General features: G+C 41.9%; 1 protein-coding gene across 10 annotated transcripts in view; it reads left to right on the plus strand.

The window, feature by feature from the left end:
- Positions 1-18947, plus strand: part of AKAP13 (A-kinase anchoring protein 13) — a 292102-nt gene that overhangs the window by 147343 nt on the left and 125812 nt on the right. For all 10 annotated transcript variants that reach the window (XM_072950728.1, XM_072950730.1, XM_015234379.3 and 7 more), the window contains exons 6-8: positions 2019-2217; positions 4759-7861; positions 11416-11549. In XM_072950728.1, coding sequence (XP_072806829.1) covers positions 2019-2217; positions 4759-7861; positions 11416-11549 — 3436 coding nt within the window. The remainder of the gene's footprint in view (positions 1-2018; positions 2218-4758; positions 7862-11415; positions 11550-18947) is intronic.

An 18947-nucleotide genomic window follows, 5' to 3' on the forward strand; every position in this document is an offset into this window, starting at 1 on the left:
CTTTCCCCAGCCCCGCAGGCAACGTGGGTTTGAAGAGTGTTGGTGGCAGCAGGTACTCATGGAAGCCAGTGGGGGAGTAATGGCGTTGACTAGTCTTTGGTTTCTAAACGGGCTAGGAAGCAACGAAAATCCACAGGGATGATGAGTTGGAAGATTGCAGGGTTAGCACTTACGGCAACAAGAGCACATTCCTCTGGAAGGAGAGAATGGGAGAGGTGGATGGTAAATAGACTGTGGTCACAGAAGGGAATTTCCCAAGGTTTAGATATTAGAAAAGAAGCAGTTTGAGAATTAATAGTGGCGAGGTTGGTTAAAAAAAAAATCCGTTTTGTTGGAAATAGACTTTGCACTTTTTAATTGCCCCTGCCTTGGCAGACAGTCCCCTTTTAGCTTATTATATTTGGTTCACACTGAATGGTGTATAAATCAAGTTTTGTTTTCAAAGGCCTTTTGTTTTAAAAAAAAAATTGGAGTATGGTTATAATGGTAATCTGAGTAAGCAGTTATGCCAGTAATGTCTGTCAGACAGTTAGTTAAGCAGAGTTCATGGCAATGTCAACCCAAGCTCCAGAGCTGACAAGTCACCGCCCCCTTGTTTGGTATAGCTGATTGGCTGCTTAATTGAGTCATTCAGTTGAACTTTTAAGTGACTGTCTTACAGGTACTTTTCTGTTTGTGGTCACTTTACTCAGCATAGAGCAGCTTCGTAAATATGTAAAACATTTAACAGAGCATATGCTAGGTTCATTTTAAGCAGCTGCTGGGGTGTCACCCTTGAGTGTGGAAATTACAATAGTTTCCTCTTGCAGCCCCCTTGTTACCCTCGGTCAGTGCGTGGCTCTCCAGTTTGTTACCGGTTTTCCACTACAACATATTTTTAGCTTTCAGATTCCAGTTATTCACTGGTGAATTGTTACAGACAGACAGACAGGTGTGGTTTAGTAGACAAAGCACTGAGAGAGAGTTGAAGTAATGTTTCCCTCTTATTTTGTCAGTGGATGGCAAGTCTGTTATGTCTTAATGCTTTAGTTTCTTCCATTTTAAAAATGATAATGATCTCAAACACAACCTTCCGCCTTCTTCCAAAATCTGTAGGATACTTTACCAACGTACTGGGTTCATTAGAGAGAACCACGTAAAAGATTTCCTGGTTTTGTTTTGGGGGGAGATTAGGTTTGTTTGTTTAACGAAGGTACCGGGGACTGAACCTCGTGCATGCTAAGCACACCCTCTGCCACTGAGATTTCGTGTTTTGAGCCCTATCCCAGAAATACTTTTTTATATATATGTGCTTTGTTTAACTATGAGGTATATCCATAATGATGTGTTGAGCAGAGTTGTTTTTTAAATTAAAAAAGTTATAACTTACTTAAGTACTTAAAAGTACTTCATTCAAAAGAGGATTTGATAACTATATTGACAAGCATAGTGCGATATGACATTGTAGTTGCTTTTCTTCATATAATTGACCTTGAGAATTTTGAGAATGTTTTCTCCACCTATTTGTAATAAACATTGGCGTGCCGTTGCAGGGATTGGAGTGATTAGTTCTGTCCTTCCCAGTATAATTGACTGCAATTAGCATGTGGTGTAACCCATTTTAAGGGAAACGCTTAATAAGCCTTGTTTTTTTGGAAAGCGAGGCTAAAACCATTCTACTTACATTTCCTCATTATATGGTTGTCAGCATAATATTAACTATTTTAAGATCCTAGTCTTCTCTTCTCTTGATCAAAAGATTGTCTTTAGGGAGAAATACTACAGTTTTCATTTAACTCATTTATGACCCCTTGTGAAGAGGATGGAACAGTTAGTTATATGCCTGAATTACTGGGGAACCGTACAAACCAGATTTTTCCTACAGAGCCTCAAAGAGCAATGAGGTGAAAAATTTTACATAAGACTTTGAGGGTTAAATCTATGCCTGGGAGACGGAAAAAAAAATATATATATATTAACATATTATTATATTATACATTCTGATAATATAATATTAACCAGAGTTTGCTTGCTTCCAGGGAGAATGCTGGAGAACCAGACTCCTGGAGCAGTTTATCGTATGAAATCCCTTACGGAGACTGTTCTGTGAGACATCACCGAGAGCTGGACATCTATACATTAACCTCCGAGTCCGACTCACACCAGGAGCCCCGACCTCCTGGAGACAGTTGCACTGGACATATTTTTAAACTTATGAACATCCAACAGCAGCTAATGGTAAAGAAGAAAAGTTTCATTTTCAGTCTTTGGTGACCTCACCCCTTCCCACAATGAACCTTGTTATAATTAGAACATAAAAATGCTTCCCTTAAAGACCGTGAAGCCTGCAGAGCAGTTTTACCTGCGTAGGTGTTACCACGTGCAGATGCAGAGCTGGCTTTGGGGTGGCAGTAGCAGGAGGCTGAGAGAATGTTTTAGTGGTGTTTGCCGGGCTTTTAAAATAATGAAATGTACTGATACACATTGCAGATACAGAAATATGCAACAACTAGAACTAAACTTCCCTGGCGTAAAAGGAAACTTGTTTAACTATAAATTTGTTGGTTTAAGTTTATAAAATGAAATGAGCTAAACAGTTTCTGAGATTGTTGCTAAAGAACAAGAACCAGATTTACTCAGAAATAGAGGCTTTTCACCACTATTGATGATGAGCATGTTTACTATATTTGAATCAATAGTTATGTGCTTTAAAAGATCACTAAAAAAATTAAGATTTTTATAATCCACTCAAGCCTTCAAGATAAAGCTGTTGCCAGACATAAAAACATTACAGACTCCCTGGTAGCATTTATTACGGGTAATCTAAATGTCATATGGGTACATCTCTCTTGGCCATAACATCTGAAAGGCTAAGTTTAAATAATTTTTCCTCCCATTTTATTTCATAGTTGATTTGATTTGGAAAAAGCTTGGCAGTAATTTCATTTAAGGTCATCTAGGATCGTCAGCTCAGTGCCAGAGGCTTCTCTAGGAGCAGGTCTTGTTTCTGAGGCCAGCAGGTCGAGACACTTTGTAGAAGGGTTGAATGGTGCGCCTGCTTCTGCTCCTCCAAACTGTGTTTGTTCCAGAACAGGTGTCATTTTATTTTCCTCTGGATGGACTGTCAGGAAGTCAGATTTTCCTTTAGAGCTCTTCTTTCTCGGTGAATGATAGTCCGTTTGAAATAGCAGTTTGCAGGTGCCAAAGCTACCTGCAAGGTATAGGTATAGTTTACAGGAAACCATGAGAAGTTAAAACTGTGAGAGGATGCATGTGTTAGGAGCTTCTACAAATTCTCAAGCAGTACTGCTTTTTTCCTCCAAATCTCTCTGTCCTGTAATGTTTACCCTTTATTCAGCTTAATGACCTGATTTCATCTCTAATTTTTAGGAGACCGTTGCACTCTCTGTAGGAAGGGAAGCAAGCAGTTTTGAATACTCTTAAGGAGCACAGGACAGAAACTTTTTAGTGAGAATCCGCTTTTCTTACACTGTCTTATTAGAAGGACTTTCATGAGCGTAACACAGTTTACACTTACATGTGTGAGCTTTTTCAGTAGATCCAGTAAAGGGGCAGGAGAGACTGATGGTGGGGTAGTGTAAGTGTTCAACGTCAGAACCGAGTGAGTAACTGAACCAGATGACCCTGCTCAGTAGATGTGCATGAGATTGTTGTAGTAGGTCAGCTAACGAGTGAAGAGCAAACCAGACATTTTAAAAAGTTTTTATGTGTTGAACAAATAGTATCATTAGATGGATTCCTGAAATTTTGATATAAATACTCTTTAAAGATCAGCTGCATTTGTTCTTCAGCATTTTTTCCTAAGCCTTATCTGCATGTACTTCTGATTTCTGCATAATTCTAACCTTAGATTCTACATTTTATTTATTTTCTTAAACATTATATTATAAATACCTTTTTCTGATTTCACTGCTTTTCATAGTTAACATTTATATGACAGCATAGCATTTTCCATCGAATTGCTCAACCATGATTATTTTAACCATTCTCATATAATTGGTTATATCTGTTTTCAAAGTTGTAAAAACTGTTTTGAGATGACATATAACACTCTCAAACCACAGTACCATCTGGGAATAATCAAGAATTAGGTATTATAATTAGCTTGATAGAGTCTTATTTAATATTCAGCATTAAAGGAACAAAGGGACGACTTTTATCAAAAAGTTAAAGAATACTGACCATTCCAATCTTTTTGAAATATAACCCCATAACTAAAATTGTTAAGCTGGATTGAATGGAGCATATTTTGGGAATTAAAGGGTGCTGTGTAACTCCTCGCTGAAAATTTAGGGCGCAGGAGCATCTGTCTGTGCCTTGCTATTGAAAAGAGTTTACAAGGCTGGTCAGGATTTGTTTTTCCTTGTATGTACGAGGCAGCATGAAAGCAGCCTCTGCCCCTCTGAAGACCTTTAAAAATATTTCTGAGCTGCTCATTTGAATATATCCACTGTGCTTTTTTAAAATAAGGTTTTTGAGGCTCAATTTTAATCTACTTTTGTAAACATAAGTTTATAATATAGAAAACAGTTATATTGTATATTCTTGCCACTTTATTATCCCAGTGGTTTTGTAGCTATAAAAGGAAATTGATTATCAGGAGCAAGAGAGAACTTACTTGTGTTTATTTAGGTTTGTTTATCATGTGACCTAGAATGCTAGTGAGTGTTCTCCAGCAGGATTTTTGCTTGTAATAAAGTGTCAGTGACATCTTTTCCCATGGACAATTTTTTAAAAATATCTTCCATTTTCTCCTAGAAAACAAACCTCAAGCAGATGGACAATCTTATGCCCTCAGTGTTGGCAGCACGGGAAGCTTCCAGTCTGCCCAGCCTCCATGATGCAGATGGTCGGTTTCCTCCCTGTGCATCAGAGCCCACAGTCAGCCAGCAGTTTGCTTCTCCTCCTGAAGATGCTGAGAGCTCTCAGTGCTGCCATGGGAGCACTGTGGGGCAGGCTGAAAGTTCCTATGACATGTCAAGTGTGGTTAAGGAAGAGAATACAGACTGTTTCTGTGGGAAGGAAAATACAGACCTGGAGAAGGACGAAGAGGTGGAGCCAGCACCTACTGCGGACTCTGAGGCTCTGTCTCATCCTGACAGCTGCCCTCAGAGCACACCTGATTGCAGAGGAAAGGGCACAGAAGGCCTTCCATCCTGTGGAATCACAAGTGAAGAAACTGGAACAAAATCTTCTGCCGCGGCCACAGACCAGGAGTCTCCGGGCAGTGGAGGCAGTGTCCTGCAGGGAGGTGTGGTCACGGAGCCCGGCACCACCCAGCCTCCCGCTGAAGGCGGACTGGTGGTCAGTTCCACAATAGGTGCCAGTGTCTCGGAGGTTGTAGGGGAAACGGAGGGTGGTCTCATGAACCAAGACTCCACCATCCAGAGGAACAAGCTTGAAGTAGGGGAGAGTACCAAGGAGAGATTTGAGGATTCCAGTGTCTGCACAGCTGGAGCCTCTGACATAAAAGTCACAGACGAGCCTGTGGATAAAGCCAGTGTTCCAGACGACGCCTCTGCCACTGGCTCCCTGGATACTGACAAGCCTGCAGAGTCTTTACTTGCAGTCAGTCACGGAGAAGCCCCCACTGAAAAAACTGCAGAAACGGAAACTCGTAGATGTAGTGAAGAGAGTGCTGATGCTCCCAGAGCCCAGAACTCTCAGGTAGTTCCAACTGCTGCAGAAGACAGGAATTCAGAAGGGTTAGAACCTCACACTCCCTTAGCGAGTGTGTGTGTGGCGGTGTCACCCTCTGATCTAACCTTTCCCAGGCCACAGACAGATGTTATGCCAAATCAGACATCAGAAACGGATTCATCTCATGTTCAAAGCCAAAACAGCAAACCACCCATCTGTTCGACAACTGGAGATGATCAACTTTGTGCTGCCTCTGCCTGTCAGCAGAACACGATGACTTCTAGTGGAGTGTTGGCTGCAAAACCCAGTGATGACATAGTGACCCAGCCTGAAAGTAGCACCACAGGACTACTCACCACACAACACCCGCCCACTGTCATCTGCCCGGAAGGCCCACAGACTGACACAGCCCCCCTTGACCCAACTAGAGAGACCCAGGAACATGTGGCTTTTTGTCCTCTCAAAGTTGCAGATACAGAAAGCCAAGGAAAAGATGTGAAACTAGAATCATCTCTAATAGACATGTTTGAGGGGCTTCCACATCCGCATGCAGTTGTCCCCGGAGCTGAGAGAGAATGGGTATCAGACCAGGCAGTAACATCAGGCAGGACTTTCTCTCTGGCAAGCAGTCCCGGCAGTGAATCAGTAACCAAAGATGACGCACTTTCTCTTGTCCCCTCCCAGAATGAAAAGGGAACAGCAACTCTTGAACCACACACAGATTGTAGAGATGGCCCAGACAGACATTCGAATGATCCAGAGAAGCAGCCACGAGAAGACGGTGCAGCAGACCTGTGCGTACCCTCCTCTGCTCTAGATCTTCAGCCCGACATGGGAAACACCAGCCCCGGAGGACTTGGTGGGGAGCATGAGAGTCCCTGCCTCCCAGCTTCCCCTGAAGTCCTGGAAATTGAAGGGGGCACTGACTCTTCCCTGCTACATGTGGGTGAGGCCACTTTGGCGTCTGATTCTGTTTTGATTGAAGAAGAAAACCAGGTGGTTCCAGAAAGCCCTGCAGCTCAGGGCCCAGATGACAAGGATAAAGCAGTGAGCTGTTCCTCCATCAGGGAAGACACTCTTTGTTCAGGAACGTTGCAGGAAGAGCAGAGAACACCACCTCCTGGACAAGAGCCCCCAGGATTTGGTGAAGAACCTAGCTCAGCTGTCTGTGCTGAGGACAGAGTGCTTCGGCACGGTAATTCACTGGGCACACCCTTGGCCTGTCTTAACGCAGAAACTAAACATAACAAGGAAGTGGCCCCACCAGTCTCACTGCTGACTGAAGGTGGGGCTGCACAGAGCCTGGTGCCACCAGGAGCAAGTCCAGCTGCAGATGCAAGCCAGGAAGCCTTGGGTGCAGAGCAGAGCAGCTCACCACTGTTACCAGATGGGTCTGAGGCTCTTAACTGCAGTCAACCTTCTGCTCTGGATGTTGGAGTGGAAAACACTCAGCCCCAGGGCAAGACCCCTGCTTGTGAGGTGAGTGGAAATGTGGTATTGGATGGTGCCGTGGTCCAGGGCACGGTTGGAGCCAGAAGAGAGGATACATCACACAACACCCATGACGTCCCGATTCCACAGGTGTCGCTGGGCCAGGAGAAGAGTATGATCCTGGGAGCTTTACCAGATAAAGCTGTGACTGACCTCCAGGGCGCCGCAACCCCAGAGGTGGCGTCTCTTGGTCAGCAGGAGGGGAAGCTGGCTGGAGTGGACAGCAACTGCAGTGTGGGTGACTCCAAGGGGGCACAGATGAGAGAGGAGGCACACCCTGTCCCGCTGCAGCCCAGTGTGGCAGACCTCCCCACAGAACTCCAGCTCTCGGGCCATGGTGACGAGGTCCCAGGCAGGGAGAAGGGCGCTGCCCCCCTGCCCTGCACTCTCTCTGCCAAAGCTGCGCATCTGCCTGAGAGAGCAGACTCGATCGAGGCAGCTGCGAGTCGCATAGTGGATGCTGTCATAGCACGAGTCAAGGCCTCGGGAGCGCTGATGACGGAGGGGAAAATCAGTCACATGTCACTGCCCAGTCCTTCCGAGTCGGGCCCAGTGACTGAACAGCTAGAAGGTGCTGCTGCGGGGAAGGCGAGTGCTTTCCTGCCTGTGGGGACCCCACACATGGGCACTATTCGTGGAGAAGCCTCTGGGAGCCTTGCAGGATGCTTTGCTGGAAGGGAGGAGCCAGAGAAGAGTATTGTGCCTGTCCAGGGACCTCCACCGGCAACAGGTAAGCAAAGCAGAATTCAAAACCAGTAGTTGGAGAAACAGATCCCCTTCAGAGTCTCTGATATGCTGGTAAAAGTATAGGTGTTGTTGTTTGGTGGCCCTGTGTTCATTGGGTAGGTTGCCAAGTTACTAGTCAACACCATCCGAAAAGGCTCATCGTCTCAGGCTTGGGCAGATTTTGCTTCCTGTGTGCCAGACTCCAGGCTTGATTGCTTAAAGCTTATAAATGCTCTGTCTGTCACACTGGAGCAGTGGCAACTTTCCTAACCTGGAAAACAGTGCTGAGATCCAGGTGCTCTAAAATGATAAAGGAATTTAGCAGATGTTTTTATTCACATGGCTTTAGTCCTTTCTCTCAAGAACCATAATAGGGCTGAAAAAGTGTGTTTTATTTACAAGCCTGAAACTTCTTTTCCTCTCCTACCATCCTAGTCTGTGTCCTGAGCAAACTTAGAGTCAGAGTGGTTTCATGAACAGCTGTAAGTGTCGTTCCAAGCCGATGGCCCAGCGTCCCCAATGGTGGTATTAGGTCACTGGTGGAAGTTAGGGGGAAGGGAACTCCCCCCTTTTCCTGCCTGAGCCGCAGACCTCCACTGCCTGTTGCTCTTGGGCAGCAGTCTGGGAACTCAGGACCCTGCACAGCGCAGGGGATAGGATGCAGGATTTCCGCCCAAGCCTCGTCTGCTGAGCTGCTGTCACCCGGCAGACGTTGTGTCTGCTTATCTGGGTGAAGCAGCTGCACTGAGCAGATTGCTCACACAGCAGCCGGTTCTGTCTGTGGGTAACCATGTCCAGAGAGAGCAAAGAGAAACCACTGTTGCTCGGTGGAAATGAACGACCTGAATAAAATTTCTTACTGGGGGGGTTGAGGCTAAAGTTCAAACTGGGGTCGGACTCAGGGTTTTGACTCCGAAAGCCATTCAGGGTTCAGTTTGATTCCCACCTGGAAACCACCACCTGTTACCAGGTATAGACAGAGGACCCGTCTCCATGCTTGTCCCCAGGCTCTTGTAGGTAAGAAGCCTGTTTTGTTTTTATTGTTTGATTGTTTTTGCTGTTCTTCCTAATTTTTGAAAACCCCTTTACTGTATTATGTGTTAAGACTGTAGGGGTGGGGTGTGGAGAAAAAAGAACAAATAGAATAAGAAAAGAAGTTGCTTTGGGAAAAGAGCAGTTTAAACAGTGGTCATTTTCCCTGATAAAGGGTTTTTTAGCCATTTATAATCTATTTTTCCAGTTGAGGGATTTAAGAAACCTGAGGTAGTATTTTTGATGACTTCAGGCTTTTTGTTATATTAGTGTTTTGTATTGTTAATGAGAGAAATTTGTCGACTGCTACTCAGAAGTTTAAAGGAGAAGGCCTCCAATTTTTAAAATAAAGCACAACAACAAGTCTATTTTGGGGGCCCTGGCAGGTTGATGTTTCAGAAGAACGGGCGTGGCTGTAAGCTGACTCCTGGCTGTGTTCTTTCCGTTTGGGTGCTGCATCTTTGGCCACATGAGCTGAAATTATTTCTCTTTCTGGCTCAGTGGTCAGAATTTAACCCAAGCAAGTACGAACTAAGGTTTGTGTCTATAGTACATTATGAGAAAAGGTAGAAACCAGGAAGAGTTTCAGAGTTTGACCTGTAATAGGACACAAATGAAGTAAAGATGATGAGACATTATATTTCAGATTTTAAAGTTAGGAAGGAAAATGAGAAGAAAATGAAGTTTCAGCAGTATCTGTGGGTTTGGGGTTGGTCGGTATGTGTGGGCGCATTACTTGTTCTGCTACCAAGAGGAGTCGTGTGTGCTCCTCAGAGAGAAGTAGCCAGTGATGAAGAAATTGGTACTTTCTTCAGAAAATAGCCAGGATTGGGGAAAGCCCCTGGTCACACTGCCCCAGGGAAAAAGCACCTGAGTGTGATCTCAGACCAAAGGGTATTTTCTAGGAAGTTGACATTCCATTTGTGAATTTAACCCTACTGTTTCATAAGTGAGGAAACACCAGTTTAACTACTGGTTTGGCAGGAGCCACATGGCATTGGCTTCTGTTTTCATATTCTGTTGTCGGCAAAGCCAAATAGAAATTGAGATGAGGAAAACACAAAACTTCCAGTTAGAATGAGGTGCCCTTCACCCGTCAAGAGCGTTGATCCCAGTGCTGTGGGAAGTTGTGCGTGACGGAGGCAGGCCAGTCCCACAGAGGCTGCCGACACCCCGCAGGTCTCAGTAATCTGTTTACTGTTGTGACTGGTCGCTGTTTGCCAAGATAGGTATTTTCAGGTGATGGGTATAGGATAGTAAGGATGTGCCGAAAGTCACATCCCCAAATAAATAAAACAAAAATCATCAACGACCCTCCCCCCATCCCCCCCAAAAAGCTATCTTACTCACTTAGAAATGTTTTAATCAAGGAATACTTCTAAGGGGGTTGCTTAATCAGATTTTTTTTAAACTTAAATGACATTTTATGCAATGTAAGACAGATTTTGGTTCTTTGGGCAAGGAAACATGTTTGCCCATTTTTTAAATTGCTAGTAAGATGATACAATTAGAAGTGAGGGCACAGAAGGGAGACTTAGAAATGTTCATTTATAGGAATGTAACTTTCCTAAATCTAAAGTAGATCTTTATGCATCTCATAATATGCTACGAGAATACAATCTTAATGTAATTTATTCTTTAGTGAAAGAAATCACTCTGCCCTTTGGTGTAGGGAACATTTTTCTCTGCTGGAGTAGTGGCATGACTAGATTAATAACAAGAACAGAAAATTTTCCAAATGAAATTGAGGTGATAGTTTCATTTGTCTCTGGATTATCAAGGTTAATTTTGACTCTTCAACCATCAGTCCCCCTTAAAGAAGTGTCAGAGCCTAACTTTGCCTCAGACATCATTTTACCACTTCCTTCATGTATGTGCTTGACCATACAGTAGTCAGGTCAAAAATCACTACTGTTTGGTCTGTTGAGCATAATTCTAAAGAAAACATGAAAAAAAACTTTTTCTTATGAAAAGGAATTGCTAGTTTGTGATTATTTCTTCCTAAACAACACATAAACGTTAAAAGAAAGAATAATTTGCTAGAATAGTTCAGTCTTACCATTTGCAGTGATGGGTAGATGATTGTGTGTAGTGTGTTTTTAAAGAACGTTTAACTCTTCCCAAAGGCTTTATCTCATTCTCAGCGGCTCTTTCCTTTTTGTCCTGTACAAACAGTGTGCAAATGTCTCTTGCCTCTTTGGTAATGGTCAGGATGGACAACCAGCGTAAGCTGTTAATCTGTTCCCTTAAAGCTTGCGAGTTTACTTTTCCATACGCAAGTCAGCACCACACTCATCGAATTGTCATGAAAAATCAGTGAAAATGGAAGTTCAGTGGACATTGAACTAAATCTTTTCTTAGATGCAAATCCATATAGAGGCCAGGGAATAGCTCAGCTCAGGGGCAGAAATGAATACTTTCTGTTCAACACAAAAGCAAAAGCAAACACGTGAAACCTGGAGCATGTTGTGTACATAGTAAGGCCCAGGAATCAAATGCACTTTGTAACTGCCTTGTTCTCTTCAGAAATGCCAGGCACGAAAGCTGGAGATGAAGTGGATTCTCTGAGTGACGCCAGGGAGAGCTCAGTCTCTGAAGAGGTGGGTGCAGGGGACGTAATGTCTACACCTGAGGTGACACCAGGCCCGAAGACCCAGGTGGTAAGTGGCATCAAGTTTTCTGTGTGAGCACACTGTGTGTTTAGCTGGCTTTGCTGCGTGTGGTTCATGGCCTTGTTGTTTTAGTTGTGGGGATTTTTTTTATTCACAGTTGAGTTTTCCCCCCTCTCTCTCGTTCCCTCACGTACACATGTGGACATGTGGTTGCAGTGAAGCTTTTACATAGCAGAGTTTTGGAACAGACCCTCTTGCATGAATCCCTTGGAGATTGTAATGAAAAAAATTTTCCCTCTGAGCACAAGACTTGTCAGTTTGTCATGAGATTTAACATGTCACAAAATGGGAATTACCACAGAAAGGGATCTACTAATCCTCCTTAAACCTGACTCTTTCTTTTATATAGAAACCGATAATGAAAATGAGATTTTAACTTAAAGCTCAATACTGACTAAAGTATGAAGTGTATCATTTTTAGTGATTGAAAAAAAGGTTCAGTAGGTTTTCCTAACAGCTCTATTGAGGCATAATTCACATAACCATAAAATCCACTCATTCAAATAAAGTGCACAGTTTAGTTTTTTACAATGTATTTATGGAGTGGTACACCCATCACCACTGTCTAAAACATCACGCCAAAAAGAAACCCCCATTTTCATTAACAGCCGTCCACCCCCACCTGCCTCAGCTGATAGGCACTGATCTCCTTTCTGTCTCTATGGATTTGCTCATTCTGGAACTTCACATATGTGGGATTATACAATGAGGCCTTTTGTAACTGGTTTCTTTCACTTAGTGTACTGTTTCAAGGTAACAGCCATGTTGTAACATGAATCAGTATTTCATTTCTTTTTATTGCCAAGTAAAATTCCATTGCGTGGGTATCCCACATTTTGTTGTACTTTGGGATTGTTTCTACTTTTTGGCTCTTGTGAATAATAATTGCTGTGAACAAATTATTTATGTGTAAGTTTGTGTGGACGTTATGTTTTCATATACTTTGAGGTGGATGTGCTGCATCACATGGTAATTCTGTATTTAATATTCAGTAAGTTTTCAAAAATGGTTTTCTTCAGGGATTTGAAATTATTTTCTTGTTTAAAGCTATTAACTTGTAAAAGAAGAGAACTTAAACTTGTTGAGAGAAACAGTGCTCTAAGCTTTAGATTCCATGCTTGTTTTAAAAAAAAAACCTTTTAGAAAGAAGCTGAATAATCAGGTTACTGGACTGAATCGTAATGCCCCTCAGAGAATTGGCCTTCCTTGTCTAGACTTGGGAGTGTACTGTTTTTGCTGTTCAGTGGGTTAAGAGGCATTTTTCTCTCAAAGTTACCCCAGTAGGTAAACAGAACTGTACCGTCCCAAACTGTTTCACGTGTATGGACTGTGATAAACAAGCTTCCTTTTATTGGAGTGCAGTGGCAGGGAGGTGCTGACTGTTCTAACCCACCCCTTTTACAGATAATATTCATGACTAATGCCTGGGTGGCTGCTTGTACAGCAGGCCTTATTCAGACAAATGTTGCTTTTGCCCCTGGGGAGAGAAAAGGGAACACACCCTGTATGGGTACATGTGTCTTTGTTTCCAGAAACCCCTAAAAAGGGGAAGGAACAAGCTCACATCCTTGAATTCAGATGCCTCTGTTTGTCGGTCCTCCGTCTTAACATCCTGCTGAGTGGTGTCCTTCAGCACAGCCTGATGCTTGGCTGTGGACGCTTTGCTTTCCCATGAGGATAGCTCTGTCCGAATTGTATTTTGACTAATATAAAGAAGAAAACAAATACTTAAAAAAAAAAAAAGTTCCTTCTCTCCTCGTCTCTTTCCTGTTCTTGTTTTTGTTCCAGTTTTAGGAGTTGAAAGAAAGAATATTCCTTGGGCTGGTCATCATGCCTCATTTTACAGATACAAGAATTAAACCCTTGGAGAATCACGTGACTAGCTCAGGGTCTGATCCTGCTAGAGTGGGAACTTGTAGTTTTGATTCTAGCCTAGGGCTTACGGAACAGAGTGCCTTCCTCCCTGACTCTTACCCAGGCTCTCTGACTGTGGGTGTGGTCTAAGGAGCGTCAGTACATGAGAACCATGTGATTTGTCTGTTGCTGGGGGGTATCTGTGCTTTGTATCTGCCTTCATTTAGCATCATTAGAGAAAGCGTATGTTAATGGGATTTTTAGTTCTTGAAGATTTTCAGGTCTGAACAGTGGAGGTTTCTGTGTTCACAGCATTCTTAAAGTGATGTAAAATCTGCCAGAGTTGCCTCATTTGCTGCGAATTGGAAGGATGAAGCATGAACATACTTTAATCCTGCCCATGTCCCACTTTCTCTTTTTTCCCATTTAACTCTTCGCATACTATGTTCATTGAGAAGTTCGTGAGCTTTTTTTGGTAAATGACAGAGAGTAAATATTTGGGGGTTTGTGAGATATTCGATCTCTGTCACAACCAATCAGCTTTGCTGTACAGTGTGAAAGCGGGCCATGGGCTGCTTGTAAACAAGAGTGACTGTTCCAATAAAACTATTCATATAAATTTGAATTTCATATAACAAAATCATTTCATATCATGAAATACTCTTCTGAATTTTTTTCAGTCATTTAAAAATGTAAAATCTACTCTTAGGGTATTTTCACGGGCTGTACAGAGATGAGCAGTGGTCCCCTGGCCTCAGAAGGTCCTTGTGCATCAACAGATGAAAAGAGGGAGAATTGGCTTGTGGTGAAAGCTCTGGGTATTAAACTGCATGTTAGAAGGGAGAGAGCCAGTTCTGTGTGTCTCCGGACCGTGTCTCCAGGGCTCAACTTCCTTACTCTGGTCATCTTTGAGCCTTAATCTTCTGGAGTCTGGGTTTGCAGTCTGAAAAGAGCTTGTGACTGTAGTTGAGGGTGGAATGGCATTTGTTTAGTATTATTTAATCCAGTCTTTCAGATGCATGCCCAGTCTGTATGTTGGCCTTGGGAATAAGCCAGTCATAGCTTCATTGAATCATCGTTTCACTGAATCATCCCCTTCCAAATGGAAAATGGGAAAATTTGTGTATCTTATGCTTTGCTACTGTCTTGAAAACCTGGAACAGTGGTGCATTTATGGCAATTTTCTAGTAAATGTAAATGGAGAATCCGTTTTAAATCCTTTTAGAAGTCTTCCTGTCTTGTAACCTTCTCTAAGCATATAATTGTCAGTGCATGGTGACCTCTGTCGAGTGTGGCACCACTAAGTATTTAAAGAAAAAGGTACAGTTGGGTTATGGTCTTTAGTCCAGTAATCTGATATGTCATAAAAACCAAGGAGTAGTTCTTCATTTTTTAACCTGTTTAACCCATTGTGCTATGAATGGGCCGTTCCTTTAGAGGTAGGTCAGTAATGCTTAAAATCATGATTCATAAAGGAATTGGCAGTATCGAGAGCAGTGCTCGTATTCTCGGAGAAAACACATGCATGTGTTAAATGCTGCAGGTTTCTCGACACTTGATACACGATCCTCATAGATATTTCTTCACTGGGTCGAAAACTGTTCACAGTTCAAGAGGCCAAGTTTCACACACAATATGGTCCATTCTCATTAGTCCACTTTGTCAGCATTTTATAGTTGTGGTTTGTTATTAAGTGTTGCCAAAGCCTTAATACTAGTCACAGTTTAATTTTCAACATTATCCCTTCTTACATACGTTGCTAGTTTCAAGGTTTTCAGATTACCTTTTGTTTTCATCTTTTTTTCCCTCAATGAGTTAATATGTAACAAGTACTTAGAGCCTGGCACATGATTAACTATGGCTTAGCATTATTATTATTAATTAGTTTCATAACTTCAGATTCGAATATCCTTTTTACTCATTAAATAATCAGTGGCATATGGTGGTTCCTAAAACAATCAACCCTCAGTTTCTGCTTCTTGAACATTGCCGTGAAGGCCTCAGAAATACCATCAGACAGTCATTCAAGTTGGGAGACATGGAGCTTGTTTACCTCTGAGACCTTTAGAATTTAAGTATCATCTGAAGTCTCATACCTCTGCTTTATAGGAGAAACAGATGGTTTCTGGGTGGTTAAGTGACTTGCCTCGTTTCACAACTAGTTAACTCGGTAAGCCAGACTAGAACCTCTCTCCTGTGTCAGTAATGTGTCTGCAGCACTGTGGTTTCCAGAAGAGCCATCCGAGGCTCGGTACACCTCTGGGGAGTTCAGTTCACTTGGATGAGTTTTTGCACTTTAAACAAGTACTCCTGAATGATGCGTATACACACTAAGATTCTAAATCCATTGCATTATCCTCCCATGCTTTCAGTGATCGTTGGAAAAATTCCTTTGGCCATTTTAGGACCTAAGCTGATACACTTTTAAATCTTCTTATGTTCTTACTAAAATTTGCTTAGCTGTAGCTAAATACCACCAAGATGGTATTTGTCCAGAGAGGTTACTTTCAGTGCAGAAATTGCAAACATTTTCCATACCTGCCTTTTATTTTCTAAAGAATGATATGACTTGGTACAGAGATGACATTGAACACTGAAGTCCAGACCAGAAAGCCTTCTGGGACCATTGACCTTGAGAGTATACTCCGTGGTGGCCAGGAAAGAGTTCCAGCTCCTACTCCACTTCCCCGGTGCTGCCAGCCAGCATACTCCATGTCTTCTGTGAGTCTTTTCTCTTCGATATGTGGCCAAGTTCTTTAGGAAGGAGCTGGCTTCTCTGGGATGTCTGTTTGTTGAGGTATTTCTGTAATAATTCCTTTTTCAAATGCTCACTGCATACGCCTGTTAGCCATAGAGAACAGTTAATTCAGCAAACCAGTATCTCCTGTCAAGACGCCCATGGTGTTCACGCACAACTGTACAATCCCATATGTTGAATATTAGGTTACTGGGAAAGTCCACTCTTCACGTAGCACACACTCCCTAATCAGGAAAGCATTTTAAATCAGAACCATGCTCCCCCTTTTTAAAATCACTACACAACCAAACATTAAATTAACTGAATTTCCATTCTTAATTATTTTTACACCAGTATTAATATCTGTTTCTTAAGGGTTGTGGTAAGGACAGTTTTGGACTATTCCTGGTTAAAATCTTGGGTTCTCTTGTACTTTTGATATTTTCTGTATTTTCTTTCTCTTGTCTCAAGGGGGCGAGCTTGCATTTCCATCCATAGTCCAGAGGTCTCCTTAAAAGATTTTGTTTTTGTGGGGCTGTTCACAGACTTCATGCTCAGCTGCCATAGGAAAATACAGCGGCTCTCAGGCTACTCGGTAACTAACTGGACAAGCCGTAACACTGACATTCAGCGTGCCTTACACATCCTACCCTCTTCTTTTAACAGCTTTCAGTTTTTAAAAAAGGTCCTTTAAAAAAATCTATCTGCTGTCGTATTTATATACATAGTTTTGTGGTGTACATGCCACCCAGGAAAAGGCAAAATGGACTTTTAATGTCACCAATAAGTCTTTTCTGTGTCTATTTGGCATTTAAGAGAACCAGCCTCCCCCGCACCACCCCCAGTTGTCACTTTTGGGTCCAAAGCTAGAGCTAGCTTCAAGCAGGGGGAAACTTACTTTTCAGCTTTTTTGTACAAAATGTTTGGAAATACTCTGGATATCTCTTCTAAGATGGAGAGTTAACAGGGAATTCTGCAGATATTCTTCTAGAGAAGATAGTTGCAAAAAAAGAAGTACCTTGAAGAACTCCAGATCGTAAAGCCAGAAGTGGAAAAACTACAACCTTAGTGTAAAAGTATCTGTAGATATGAGTATAATTTAATGACTTGCTATACATTTTTTTCTTTATCCTAATTGAGGTGTAGTTGATGTTCAATGTTACTTAGGTTTCAGGTGTACAACATGGTGGTTCACAATTTTTGAAGGTTATACTGCATTTATAGTTATAAAGTGCTGACTATATTCCCCATGTTGTACAATATATCCTTGTAGACTGTTTGTTTTGTACATAGTAGTTTGTGCCTGTTTACCCCCTACCCCTATCTTCACCACCCTCGCTTCCTTCTCCCCACTGGTAACCACTAGTTTGTTCTCTGTATCTGTGAGTCTTTTTCTCTTCTGTTATATTCACTAGTTAGTTTTATTTTTTTTAGATTCCACATATAAGTGATATCATACAGTACTTGTCTTTCTTTCATTTCTTTCTTTTTTTTTTAACAGAAGTACTAGGAATTGAACCCAGGACCTCATGCATGCTAAGCACACTATCACTGATCTATACCCTTCTCCTCTCTTTGATTTATTTCACTTAGCATAATACCCTCCAAGTACATCCATATTATTGCAAATGGCAAAATTTCATTCTTTTTTTATGGCTGAGTGGTGTTCCATTGTATATGACTATACATCTTTCACTGACCTTGAGGAAAATATTTAATTTCTTTGGTCTCTATTTTCTTGTTTGTGTAACGGTTAGGTAATCTCTATAGTTTCTTCCAGTTCTTAATTTTTGACTAGTGTGTGATTCTAAAATGATTGGAATACATTCATGAGTGTCGGGGTGTATATCTTACTGTGTTAGACTCAAAGGACAATCACAAGGGACTTTTTAAAGTCCCACTTCCTTTAATGGCCAAATTCTTACTAATCACTTTTTTCTTTGAACATTTTCCAGTGTGTTTTGCTCTGCAGCCTTACTTTATATTAATAATCCGCTTCTTTCTTTCATAGAACTGCTTACTCATAGGTCATGTGCATTTTGGAGGAGACATGTGTGCCTTACTGTTTCCCACCTGTTGGGATAGAAGAACCAAATCTGATTCTTACCACTCTTGGTCCATTTCTTACACTCCTCGTTTCACTTCTTTTCATTCGTATCTCACTGTTGACAACCAAGGCTAGTGGCCAAGCACATTGAAAAGGTCATGGAGCTCAGTAAACAAACCAAAGTTTCACTCCCACATCTGCCACTTTGATCCATTTGTTTAGAGGCTCAGTTTCCTCACCTGTAAATTTGGGATAATGATGTCCACTTCAAGGGTTATTTGCACTAACTAGAGTTACTGTAGTGTCTAGCATGTGATAAGCATTTTATAAGCAGTAGGTGTGATTCTAATCTCATTTTAAACTAACTCAGAATTATCAGACCCACTTAATACTCTGTGGATAAATGATTGTAAATAGGTGATAATCAAAATGGTCTTGGAAGAAATTACCCATATTATCAGGCCATAGTGGTACTCACTTAACTTACTATGTCACTTTATGTTGACTGTGAGGATGCACTGATTTATTCAGCAACTGTTCATTGAACTCTCCGCTAGGCCTTAAAAATGCTGAAATGAAAATTGTTCAGTCTCTGCATTCAAAGGTTTGTATTTCAGTGGGAAGAGACAATTATTAAACCAATAAGATATAGTCTGGCACGTGTTAAAATATAGATAAATTTAGGGTTGCTTATGAATAGATATCTTTCAGTAAGATAAACGGTCAGTTCTTCTAAGTTCCTATATAC

This window comes from Vicugna pacos, chromosome 27 (assembly GCF_048564905.1).
Source record: "Vicugna pacos chromosome 27, VicPac4, whole genome shotgun sequence".
Lineage (NCBI taxonomy): Eukaryota > Metazoa > Chordata > Mammalia > Artiodactyla > Camelidae > Vicugna > Vicugna pacos.